The 13,866-nt window shown below is 40.2% G+C and overlaps 1 protein-coding gene across 7 annotated transcripts in view; it reads right to left on the bottom strand.

Annotated features, from left to right (window-relative positions):
• Positions 1-13,866, bottom strand: part of KCNIP4 (potassium voltage-gated channel interacting protein 4) — a 410,379-nt gene that overhangs the window by 83,328 nt on the left and 313,185 nt on the right. For all 7 annotated transcript variants that reach the window (XM_053672505.1, XM_053672509.1, XM_037140738.2 and 4 more), the window contains one exon: positions 4,366-4,490. In XM_053672505.1, the coding sequence (XP_053528480.1) occupies positions 4,366-4,490 (125 nt within the window). The remainder of the gene's footprint in view (positions 1-4,365; positions 4,491-13,866) is intronic.

The following is a 13,866-nucleotide window of genomic DNA, read 5'->3' as shown; positions in this document are numbered from 1 at the left end:
AAAAGATTTTTGAGCATCACCCCAGATTTAACTGAATCACAATCACTAGAGGTAAGACCTGTTAGTCCCACTCCCCACACCCTCACACACACACAAACATCCCACCCACAAAGGACTTCGCAAGGTTCCCACAAGGCCAGTCTAACCATTGGTATTTGCCATTATAGGGCCCTTCATTATTAGGTCCATTTTGTGTGTGTGTGTGTGTGTGTGTGTGTGTGTGTGTGTGTGATAGAATTGCCTTACACCTAGAATCTTATATATCCAGTTCAATGGTTCTCAGCCTGGAATGCACATTATAATTACCTGGAGAGCTTTATAAATCCAGTTGCTCAAATTTCTTCTCAGAACAATTACATCAGAATCACCAAAGACGAAACTCAACTATTTGCAATTTTTAAAGCCCCCTGGGTGATCGCAACATGCAGTTAAGTGTGAGGCTGCTGATGTGTGGATGATACCTTGTATTTTTCCACAGCCTTTCTACTACCTAGTAGCTCAAGACCCAGGACAATGCCTGCAGGTGTGTAGGCCAACCATTAATGTCCCACTTTTTTGATGGGACACAAAAGTGAGGCTGACTATTTGGGGCCACGCTATCATAACTCCTTTTTGCTTAACTTCATGTTTGTTGGCTTATTATCTCAAAAATAAAGATGAAACAAAATGAATAAACCCAAACCTGTGTGATGTAGATATCATTATCCAAATCTGTAGAGACCACTGACGCAGAGGGGGCTGCTTAAACAAGTAAAATGTGGGCTCGAGATTGACAGCAAAGGTTATGAGATCTGCACTACACAGTGGTTCTCAAAGTGCGATCCTCAGAACAGCCTATCAGCATTGCCCAAGAACTTACAAAAAGGGCAAAGTCTCCACCCCAGTCTCAGACCCACTAAATCAGAATCTTTTGGGCTGGGACCCGGAAGTCTGTGTTTTAACAAGTCCATCAGATGATTCCGAGGCCCACCAAAAGTTGAGAAAAATTGTATTATAGTCTCCCTTTTGTATCAGCTGCCTACTTTTGGAGACGCAGTTCAGCATGTGTTAAGAGAAATGAAAATATGGGAGGTGGGTGATTCAGTGGGTAAGATGGGGTGAAGGGCTGGGAAATTCTGTCCCACCATCTTCATTTTCTCCCAGACCCCATTGATATTGATGACTATGTTGGGAATGAAGAAATGCTATCAGAGATACAGCACTGGAAAAAGATGGGGGGCTCTGGGGGCTGTTACTTGCAGCATGCCTTGCCATATTAAGCCACTTCTATGTGAGTATTTTAAGATGCTGATGAATAGCTTATCCTTCTAATCAAAATATGGGGAGTTTTTAAAGGTTTCATTAAAAATGAATATCCTAATTGGTCCCAAGGAAATGATTTTTTGAACTTAAGGGCTTGAGATAATTGGTGTTCAGGAAATCAAGGGTAGTTCATTTGCTTTCTCAAATGCCAAGCTGGGTCGACTGCTGTCCCCCCGGCGAACACAAATGCTGCTGACCTGCTTCAGTGCTGGTCTTGCAGTACCACTCTTGTGTGGTTTCTCAGAGACATCAAGTCATATTTTCTGAGCAACCGTGAAGTCCTTCCTTTGAAAGAAGTATCTTAAATACGCTTTAGGCATGTAAAGGTCTGATGGAAACTTATCTCATGAGGTGGGGTGGGCGGGATAGAGAAAACAATGAAGAGAGAAGAGAAAAAGTGGAGAAAGAGGAAGAAAGAGAAGGTACAAAGGAAAGGAGTCAGGAGTTGACAACATGAAAAGACAAAGAGAAAAAAAGAGGGGAGCATCCTGGACAGGTGGCTCAGTTGATTGGAGAGTCATCAGGCACGCCAAAAGTTTGCAAGTTCGATTACCAGTCAGGACACATACTTAGGTTGCATATTTTATCCCCGGCTAAGGCGTGTGTGGGAAGCAACTGATTGATGTTTCTCTCTCCCGTTCTCCCTTCCTCTCTTTTAAAAAATCAAGAAACATATCCTCAGGTGAGGATTTTATAAAAAAGATTTAAAAAATGGGGAGAGAATGGAGAAATGAGGATGGAGAAATGAGGAAAGAGAGAAAATCAGAATATTAGGATAAGGGGAAAGAACAGTTGGGAAAAGAGGGGGAAGGGGAAAATAGGAAACAGAACAAGTACACAAAAGAAATTACTGAATGCAAACATTGGATCCTGGGCAATATTTTGTGAAGTGCAACTTGGTTGAGACCTGTTGCAGAGATGCTGGTCCCTGAGGTCGGTGATGGCAGTAACCATGATGCTAATTCTTAACAAATGGGTTAAAAGTCATGGAGTCCCACATGGAGGGACCTACAGTGATGAAAGTGGAGTAATAATGTAGATCAGCTGTCCAGGAGTGCAGGCATTCTGGAAGGCTGGATTAATTTCTCCTTTAGTCAATAGTCATTTTGTATCTGATGAATAATCCAATGTTAAAAAGAAATACATTTGCTTATTACGAGATCTTTGAGTTAGAGCAAAGACATTTAGATGTCCCCAAGAATGCGTTTGAAGTTCTATTCTGTTATATTAGTCTTTCCTTAGCATTTACTTTGGGCCAAGACTTGGTCTTTCTCACCTCCTCTCCTTTCCCATCCTTGCCACTCAGTGGTTTGCTGCTGCCAGGAATCAGGGCAGCTGTTGCATTGTAAGTCTTGCTCACTCTGAAGTTTGCAAATTGGCAGCATAGGCATAACTAATAATTCTTTACAACTCCTTTCTCTTTATGCATGTTTACTTATACACATCATCTAGGTACATTGCACATAAAGATCCCTTTTAATGAGAGTCTTGTGCCTGTGTATTGAACACCTATCTCCATTATGTCTCCCTCCTCCTCATCTAGTGTACCCCCTACAAAGGCCTGGGTGATAGCAGAGAATGAGGTTTTAGAAGAATAATAGGGGAAGAAAAATTTAGAATGCCCTGATAAGGAGAGTGGTGAGGAGCAGAAATAGGACAGAGGTACACCATGGAGTCAGAGAGATGGTGGAAGGTTGTATGCAATATGCATGATCCTATAAGTATATTCTGAAAACTCAACAGGAGTTACCAGTGCTCTGATTACATGTTTTATGGATATCAAAGAAGGGCCAGAGTTTCTCATCTGGCCTGCATGATCTTGGATGGAGGTACTAACTGTATTTTTTGGACCATAAGATGCACCTGGGTTTTAGAGGAAAATAAGAAAAAAATTTGAAGCAAAAAATGTGGTAAAATATTTAGAAACATAAATAACATAATATTTCGCCAATATAAATGTAAACAAACTCAATGGTAGCATTAACAACCATTATTCCTTTCAAATTTGGGGGGGAAGGAAAAGAAAAAAAGGTGAGTCTTATAGTCTGAAAAATATGGTATTTGAAGTGGTCAGATTTGAAAAGAATGAAATTAGCAGAAATCTTTGGACACTATAGACTTTTATGGGCTATGGAATTTAAGTGTCTTTGAAAGTGGGTTTGGGGAGAAATCAAAGCAATTTAATTTGCATCTCATTATGGCCTACGGATGTGTAAGAAGACAATACATCTTGAGTGGTGCATGCCATTCGATACACAACCACAACCATGGATACTTTTAAAGATGAATTGCTTTCCAATAGATTCATGAGGGTAAGTCTTCTTTCTTTATATTCAGACCATAATCTCCTTGAAGAAAGAAGCATCTCTTCCCTAGCTTTTGAATAACCTGCAATGTCTAGCTTAATACTGAGCACATACCAAAGATTCAATAAGACCGTGTGTTGGATTGATTGCCTGGACCACTCATTGTCTCCCACCCTAACTCTCCTGTGTCCATGGACTATCATTCCTTTTGAAGATGAATCACTGAAAAAGGAGTATCAGAGTCATACCTGTATCACAGGTAACTGGATGCAGGGGCCACCTACAGATACCTGTGGTCTAGAGTCTTTGCAGCATAGTGTTTTACAGACATCAGACTTATCAAAACTTTTCTCCAGTGTTAGGAATGGACTTCTTTGAAAGGCCCTGGTTTGTAGCTAAGTTTCATGTCAAGCTTAGGACTATAGTTTAGCAATGAAGAGACAGCTGAAATATTATCACTTATTGAAATGATATCATTATTGCTAAAAAAGAAAAAATACCCCAACTAATAACTGAATTGAATAAGCCTTTCTCCTTGACTCATCCGTGTCCAATGTGTGCCTAATGTATGAGCACTGGTATGTCAGAGTGAGTCAAAGCCCACATGGTGACCAACAATACCCACATCTAGGAGAGACTGGTGTGAAACACACATACAATGGGGCTTTCACAGACTGTATATTTTCCTCTTTCCCTCTCATTTCTCAATGCTCCTCTGAGAACTAGGGGAAGGTAAAATCAGAAAGAGAGTTCTTACATTCTTAAATCCTCTGTAAAGAATCTGGAGCTCCTTCTTGGTGAATTTGCTCTGTGCTTCCAGAAGCTCAAGAGCCTCAGGCCGATGCCTGACTGTGGCCATCTCCAGCTCATCTTCCACGCTGTCTGCAGGGGGAAAGCAAGCAGAGTCTTAGGAACAGCCACCGCATACTCGTGCTTATCCACAGGTAAGCAGAGAGAAATACTCTTTAGATGTCTATTATTTTTCCAGAGGAATGATTCTCACACTGCCAAACCATATTTATATTTCCCAGAGTTTACACTATTAAGCCAGGCTAATTCTATATAATATTTCTTTTTTAAACAATTTATTTTTTAAGATTTTATTTATTCACTTTTAAAGAGAGAGGAAGGGAGGGACAAAGAGAGGGAGACAAACATCAATGTGTGAGAAATACATTGATTGGTTGCCTCTCACATGTGAATACTCCTGGGGACCTGGCCTGATTGGCAGTCGAACTGGTGACCTTTGGTTCACAGGTCGGCACTCAATCCACTGAGCCACACAGCCAGGGCCATATAACATTTTTAACATTTTCTAGTCATTAGACATTATAACACTAATATTTTTCAGTACAGTACAAAAAGTTAAAAAATATATAGAAAACTTAAAACCTGGGATTTGTGTATATATACCAAGTACTAGCTATGAAAATAGATTTTTAGTTTAATAGCAATCAACATCACCCTTCTATCATGCATTTATGAAATAAAACTTTGTTTGTACTGAATGAGGATTCTTCTGAAATAAAGTATTTCACCTGGGCTGCAAATAATGTAGACAAAATCATCTGCCAGTTTGATTGGCATGAACTCAGCCTTCACAGGTGCACATAGGACTGTGTGGACCAGGGCCCAGGGGAACTTCTGGCCAGACCCTACCTTGCAGGCAAGGAAATCCATGCTACAGGTAAATTATAAAACATTGCACTTTGCTTTGTGAATTATATTTATACTATAATATCTCTAAGATGTTCTTATGCAAAATAATTTTCAGCCCATGTAAATTTGGGAAATGTAAATGTTAGTATAGTTTAGGAGCAAAACATAGGAATATAAAGTTCTAAGAGAACTTACAACAAAGAATTTTATTTCACTTTGGTAACCCAATTAACCCCAAAGGGCATTTGTCCAGAGACCCCTTCCTTCCACAAGTAACATCTGCCTATTTGCTCCGGGGCATGTAGGACACACTTTGGGAGGTGTGGGGCTATATCAGGATCTGGCTATTGGGTCTCAAAGTACAGCATCCTTAACCAGGTCCCACTTCTTTTCGGTGTGGCCCACTGGAGGCCTAAGGGGTGTTTCCTGCCATAGACCGGTCCAAACCTTAGTTAAGGGATTCATTAGGGGCAGAAGCATCACCAGGCCTCACACTGGGTCAGGGCTCCTAAGGTCAGGGCTTCCTTCCATTACATTCCTTCCTCTTGGCTGTAGACTTCTAACTCAGAGGGCTGAGGCCCAGGACAACAGCTTCTTGTCATTAACTCTGGACCCAGGACCACCAGTATTCCCAATTCCACGTTTCATGTGTCAGCTGGAAATGTAGTCACTTTTGACCACACAAGTCACATCTTTTTGATACTTGATAATGCTGCCACTCACTAACATCTGTACCTACGCAGTTCTGCCCTTCCTCACACTGGGCTGTGAGGGGCCAGAGCTCATATTAAGCAGAGAAGAAAGGTCTGTGGAAGTCTAATCTCTGTGTCACTGCCCTCGGGGAGTTTGCAAATGATTAATCCTGGTGAGGAAACAGACACTTGGAATGGTTGTGCTTGTCAAAATGAGGAAGAGGAAGTAAAAGCAAATATACCTTTTTTGCAAATATCTTTTGTACTTTTTATATCAGAATACTTTAGTTTGCAACAGTGATCTGGAAGAACTGCAGAAATAGTGATTGATGGGCAAGAATAATAAAAGGGACTTGAACAGATGGAAAGACCAAGAATCAACTCTGAGCCGACAGGGATAAAATTGATGAGAATTTTTGGGGTGTGCATCCAAAGGATGTGAAAAGAGCTAAAGTAGCCAATGTGAGGTAGCTAGGCTTTAACAACTTAATCTCAGGCTGGGTTTTATGAGGAAAATTAAAAAAAAAAAGCCAAATTGGGGCTCCTTCAATTTTTCCTTTGGTTCATTGGAGCGAATAAGGTGATGCTGCTCACTGGGTCCTGAGCAAGAGAAAATGAAGGAAGAGGGTACTCCCTACGATGGCTGTTCATCCACTGGGCTGTGTTGTAGTTATCGTAGTTGTCAATGCAGAAATAAATGCCACAGAACAGATCTAAATGTAAACAGACAATGACAGATAGGAAGACTCTAATTTCTTGAAAGATGTTCTGATCTAAACTACTTTTGAACCATTTACAGTATAATTTCCTCAGCTTAAAATATTGTTCTTATTCCACCTGGTGAAGTGTATGTATCTTTGATGATCCAATTCACATATTACTGCCTCCTCCCTAAAACCTCCCTGGATTGCTCCGCCATGTGGATGGATGGCTCCCTGGCTGGGGTTCTCACACGCCGCCTCCCTGTTATCTAGCTGCATGTAAAGCAAAACAGTGTGACCTCTTCATGTCTGCCTTTCACATTGTGAGTTACCTGAAGACAGGAGTAATGCCTTACAGACCTGAATATCTTCTGGACTTGACATAGAGTCTCATACCTCATGGCTAAAGAATTATTTGGCAAATGAATGAATGAATAAACAAATGATATTGCTGTTAGAGTTTCCAATTCTGTGGAGCCCCATGAGCCTTAGCTGCTCTCTAGAAAATGATTTCTCGGGCTGTGGTTTGTGGACCACTGGTGGACTTTAAATGCCTTCTTTGGAATCGCTGTGTTGACTGTGCATTGTTCTGAGAAACACAACGTAGGCAAAAGTAGCGAGACTTTTAATCAGATTCTCTGAGCAGTCTTTCAATCACAGCATAACCTCCTCTGGACCTAGTGACCCTTCCACTGGCAAGAAACAAAACGGCTTATTAACTTCTTGGCCTTTGTAACCACACAGCAGTCTGAACCACACGCCCAACACACTTTCTTCTCCAGCAGTTGCAGACTTTCAGATACTGAGACTGAGACAAAGGACCCAGGGCCAGAGGATCAGTTTAATTGAGTTAAGTGTGTGTGATCAGATGAGCAGCACATGCAATATTCAAAACACCACATGCAATATTCAAAGCACCACACCTGAAGCGCCTGCCTGCAAGCTCTCTTGTTTTCTCTGCTGACTGGTACTTTACTTTTTAATGACTCCTAACTGCCAAAGGGCTGTTTCTATTTCCAAGAGTCTGATAGGCTCTAAAAACACACCTGAAATCATCAGCAATCACCAGTTTATGATAAATTTAAAAAATGACACCACCTAACTCAATCAAAACTCTGATTCCTGGAGGCAAACTCTGTGAAGAGCACAGCACAATCCACCTGTGAAATACGTGATGAGACTCAGCCACCACTGAAAAGCATGCTTCTGGGGGATTTTAAATATGGTGCTTATCATTTATTGAGCTCCGATTATACCTCAGGAGACGAGATCTACTGATATTATTCTAGTCCTTGCGGTGACTTCAAGATAAGGTGCAATTGTCTATTTTTTACATATGTTGGTACTGAATCTCATAGAGATTTAAAAAAAAATGAGTGATCGGATGTCACACAGGAGAAAAAAAGACAAGATTTATACTCAAGTCTTTAATGACAAAGCTTATGCTCCTTCTACTTGGTCACATGCTGTCTCAACAATGACAAAAATAATGACAACCTCTCTCCTCTCCTGCACTGTCAAATATCACAGAAAAGTTGATTTTATCCACTGGGTTCATTTCCTACCTCCAGCTCTCTCCTTAATCTACTGCAATCTGATTCCTGGCCCTGTTATGGATTGAACTCTGCCCCCATATAATTATATATTGGAGGCCTAACCCCCAGTATGACCATATTTGAAGATGTGGCCTTTAAGAAGGTAATTAAAGTTAAATGAGATCATAAGGGCGGGACCCTAATAAGATACAACTTGTCTCTTTATAAGGAGAAAGGGAGAGAGAGAGAAGCCATGTGAAGATACAGCAAGAAGGCAGCCATCTGGAAGTCAATGGATGAGGTCTCAGGAAAAAACAGCTATGTTGGCTCCTTGATTTTGGACTCCAGACCTGTGAGAAAATAAATTTCTGTTGTATGAGCCAGCCAATCTATGGCTCCCCTAGCAAACCAATATACCTACAGATATACAAATGACACAAAACACTAATAAAAGCTGGTCTTGTTATTCACCAAGTTTGCCCAGTGAGTGATGGGCAGATTGTGAGTCAATCACATCATTTATTCTTTATAACACCCATCAAGAGAGTGATTATATTCCCCAGTCTATACATAAGAACAATGAAATTTGGAGATTCTAAGTGACTTGTCAAGGTCAGATGTCTAGTTAGTAATGAAGCACACAAAGGTGTTAAGCAACCTGAAGTCCAACTTTTGAAGCATTCTGCTCAGATTATTAATAACACCCCCCCCACTAGTTTACAGAGAGCTTTACCTCCAATCCTGGTTGTATATGATCTCATTCTAAGGCTGACAAAAATTCTGTGAGGCATTTGTTATTTCTCTTATTTTGTACAGGATACACTGAAACTGAAAGAGCTTACACGACTTACTCAAGGTCATACAGATAGTAGGTCACCTACAGAGCTGGGATTTGATTCTTGGTTTTTTGACATCAAAAATCATGAGTTTAGTCAATGTGCTACCTGAGATAGTAACAGTTACATATAAGTACTTTGGTCTAAAATCCTAGGGGATAAAATATTTAAAGCCACAAACCAGGCAGCCGGTGAATCCCCAGTGCCTTAGAGAAAACATGCCCGGCCACCTTGTGGAGGTTCTAGAATGGTGGCCCGTGATGCGCTGATTGGAAAGAGCAGAATTGGGTGTGGAAGTGATGAGATCTCAGAATTGGAAAGAATGCAAAAAGTTGTTTTTGTGTCCTCATTTTATCACTGAGAAATTTAAGTTGTGGGAGGCTAAGTGGTTTGTCTGGGACAAAAACCAGAACCCAGAACCAGGTGGGACTCTGACCTGAATTATCTTAAGGTCTCTGTTAACTCACCTCTTGCTCAGTTGCTAATTGCAGGGCTGCCTTTGCATCCTGAGACAAGCTGAATACAAATTGTATTTTAATTCATGCATCTTTTAACAGATTTAATTTTATTCAGACAATAAATTATCAAGCTCAGACACTCTTGAGTTTCCTGGCTGTCTCTCTTTGTTCTTTGTTCCTTAGAATTAAGTCTCTGAAGAGCCAAGTTTTTTCTATGCCTGAGTTTATTGTCCCCTTAGGTCATGACACAGTTGGGCTAGAAATTGGACTTCAAATCACTTGGGAACAACAGAATGAGTTTTAAAAATAGTTATCTTTCTCCCCTTTCTTACAACTTCTCTTAAAGTACAGTAGGAGCTTATTACAGCTCAACTCATAATTATGCAAACTTGTCTCTAACTGAGGTCAAGCTGTGCCCTCCAGAACATAACTACAAAACATCCTGCTTTATAAGCACACATGAGCGTGAGGCCTGTGGACCTAATACGTGTTTGTAAGCAAGGCCCAAAATGCTGATTATTTTTCACAAAATGCAAAATTTTCCATTTTATGAAAAATAATGTCAATTACTTTTAAGAAGGTGGTTCAGTATGCAGCTCAGACACACACAGTCGAGTCCTTGCCATCTTTGGGTTTTCCAGACTAATACCAATAGTCTGGCCAGACCACTGGGAGGAGATGGAAGGCAGGGAACAGAAGGGGCCACCAGAGGAAATGGTGATTTTCCCAGGGCTATGGTGAGGCATCATTGCCTGGGTAACTGAGCTTGTGTCTTTAATACTCTGCCTCAGTGCAGATAGTTCTACTCCTGGTAGCAGATCCCTCATCCTGGTAAAAATGGTGGCAGGAGAAAATATTGTACTGAGCATACACAAGGCTAGCAAGATAGCTGGATGGGGGGAAAGCACTCCTACCCTTTTGGGGTGCCTGATTGAGGGTGGGACCAAGGGAAGACAGGCACATGCACTATTGAGATCAAAATGGCAGCAGGGGGAGGTGCTGAACCAAAGAGGCCTATCCCTCTAACCTGGGGAAAAGAAGGGATTGGTCAGGGGTATGCAGAAGTTTTAGAAGTTAATTGGTCATTCTGAGGAAGAATCTATTCTACCCTACACCCCAAACTAATAAAAACCTAGGGAAAAAAAGAAAGCTGTCTCTGGCTTATGGCCACTGCTCAGGACTTGCACTTGGATGGTGTGCTGGCCACATAACTACAGTGGCAAAGCCCATGGTCTCTAGGAGAAAGTCCCTCTCTTGCTGACCTAGGGGAACATTTGCTGGTGGCTTATTTGGCTCCACTGCCAGATAAGCCACGTGGCCAGTGGTAGGACTGGCACTGCATGCAGCCTCAAAGAAGGAGCCTGGAGCCGGACAACAGCTGGGAACAAGTGAAGCTTCCAGGATGATCACTTAGCCATCTTGTGCTCCAAAGGATGTACTTTAAAATGGAGCAGGAGTTCTGAGTACTGCCTTGGGCTTTGGTCTTGTTGGGGATGGCTGGATTTTGTCTGTGTTTTGCAGAAGAGATGAGCTGGATGAGCCTGCAGATGAGGAGTTTCCCACCCTCACAGATCCCTGAGCATTTAAATAAAAACCCTTCCCGTTCTCACCAGCCTCTGCCTCTAGAGTTTGCCTTTTGATGGTGGTGGGCACCAACCCCACTTTGGTTCAGGGACAAGATGCTTGCTACACTGATTCAACAGCATCTGGTCTGGCACACTAAAAATGATCAATAAAAAAGTAAAATAAATGCACAACTATTTGAAGCATGCCAACCCTAGTGGGAGTATCTACATGGAGATCCATTTCTCAATATAATATGACCTTCTTTAAAAAAAGTATCCACTTTTCATCATAGTGTGATCATAGATAATATAACTTTAAAATCTCATTTGAGCTGAAATTGGTTCATCTAAGCCAGCAATTTTCAATATTTTTCATCTCATGGTACACAGAAACTAATTACTAAAATTCTGCAACACACCAAATATATATATATATATATTTGCTGATCTGACAACAAAATAGGTATAATCTTGATTCATTCACCCCAGATGGCTATTGTTGTGTTGACTGCTCTCATTTTTATTATTTGGCAGTCTTATGGAAAAGAAGTCAGTGACCTTGACTAAATAGTTGGATACTGCATGTTTTAAAAATTCTTGCAGCACACTGGTTGAAAGTTGCTCATCTAAGCCAAAGATTCAGCTGGCTTGACTTATATCACTTGATGTCATTTATAAAAATACCCTCTGAGTTTTTACTCCTAATGTTTACCACCTATTAAATTTATCTAATAGAGATTTTATCACAATGACAATAATATCATTATGACAATGATTACCATCTAAGGATATGTTACATATTAATATTTAGAAGCTGGGTCCAGTAGCAGGTATTGGAGGAGAGTTTGACTTAATTTACTCTAGATTTTAACTTTATACTAAACAGTGCTGTGGTATACTTAACTACAGATTGGAAACTCTCCCTGAGAAGTTCTGGAATCAGGAGATATGACTGTCATTTAATATTTATGTCTGACTTATCAGGACAAAGATAAAGCTGCCTGGGAGAATATTCCCAAAGCTATTTTATGTGACACAAGCAATTTTTCCCCTCTCTTCCTTTCTACACTAAAAACTGGTACAGGCATCAGCAGGGTGCCATATACTCAGAGCTTCCCACTCCTTGGTTATACCCCGTACCACACTCAAATGGATGGGCATTATAATCAGTTGAGGAAATGGATTCTCAGGTGGTAAGGAATTTGTGCAAGTCAGCACAACTGTACCACTGATAAGTGAGGGAGCTGGAATCAGACACAAGCCTATCTTTCTTCTTCCTTTTCTGGCATTTGTCTTCTCTGGATGCAGAGTTCAAACCTGGGCCAGGTTTGGAAGTACCTCTTTAAACTTTGCCAGATTCAAATGTCTTACTCAAACATATAATGGCCTGGGGGCCCTCTCAATTCTTGTCTTCACAACCGTTCACCCATCCATGCCCCAAGAGCTATTGTGAGACACACATGTAAAATATACGAGTGGTTCTCTCCAAGTTGATCGTGCACAGCCCACGAATAGAAAGCAATCCATCCATCTGAAAAACTAGGGAGTTCTAGCAATTCCCAGGCTACCCAGAACAATGAGAACTCCTTCAATTTTTGTCACTCAAACATTTGTTGCTTCAACTCTTATCCTAAAAGTATGTTAGGATCAAAAAGCCCTTCATAATTGTACTTTAACCTACTTAATATTCATAGATTACCTGGAAAATGAAAAGTACTTTGACAATAATCAATTATTTTGAATGTTTTCAGTTAGAAATGGTTATTGGCAATGACATTACAATTTTTATTCTAGGAGAACTTGGATTACTTTATAATTTTGTGCTTGAATTCAATCAGTTATAAAATATAACTACTCAGAAGAAAATTGTTGGAGCTATTTTTCACAGCATGTATGGATTGTCTCTATCTTATTCATAAATGTAAATTACTGTTTACATAGCTTAGATTTTTAAATATAATCACCTATTGGAATGCTTATTATTAGCATTATACATACTATTACTGTGACAAGTTATGAAGGGTCTGTTAGAAAAAAGGTATTATTTCATAGGTGAGAGGGTCTTACTCACTTTTTGGTAAGTGAGGGAAATAAACATTATACTGCCAGTCATTAAACACAGAGAGAAAATCTACAGTAAAAATGCTAGGGTGAGAGCAGAAGGAAACAAAAAATCTGAACTTGCAAACAGAAGCAGATAAAAATATTGATATTCTAGGTTATTCTTTTTGCCAGGAAAGGCAACAACTGAGAGCACCTGTGATCAAAAGGAAAAATTTATAAAGTAGTGAAACATGAAGAGAGATACATGAAGAGAAACATGAAGATAGGCCATGATAGTACACTAAATTAAAAATGTCCTAACAATAGAGTTTATCTTGAATTTTGATAGACTTTTTTCTATTTGTCCTGAAAATGTAAGAATAATAGCAAACCCTCTTTATAGTATTTTCTCTGTGTAAGCACTTCATATACAATAACTCATAAGATTCCCTTGGGCACACTATATTCTTTTCTAAAGATGAAGACATTGGCACAGAGAGGTGAAGCAACTTACTGATGGTCACACAGTACCACAGACAGTGTATGAGCCCTGGGATGTGTGGTTCCAGGGTTCATGAGCTTGTTCATGATTGCAACCTCAGCATCAACATTAATGCCTCCCATGTGGCAGGTATTCATATAATTTGTCAAATGACTAAAGGACCTGGGCTTGAGTCCCAGGACTGCTCCTTAGTAGCTTTATAATTTAAGTCAAATCACTTAAAAACCTCAAGTCTTTATTCTCCTCAATTCATAAGTGGTGATAATA

The sequence above is a fragment of the Artibeus jamaicensis genome, unplaced genomic scaffold (assembly GCF_021234435.1).
Source record: "Artibeus jamaicensis isolate MK-2021 breed Jamaican fruit bat unplaced genomic scaffold, CSHL_Jam_final contig_76, whole genome shotgun sequence".
Taxonomy (NCBI): Eukaryota; Metazoa; Chordata; class Mammalia; order Chiroptera; family Phyllostomidae; genus Artibeus; species Artibeus jamaicensis.
Note: the sequence above shows the minus strand (reverse complement) of the source record. Positions and strands in the feature narration are given on the sequence as shown.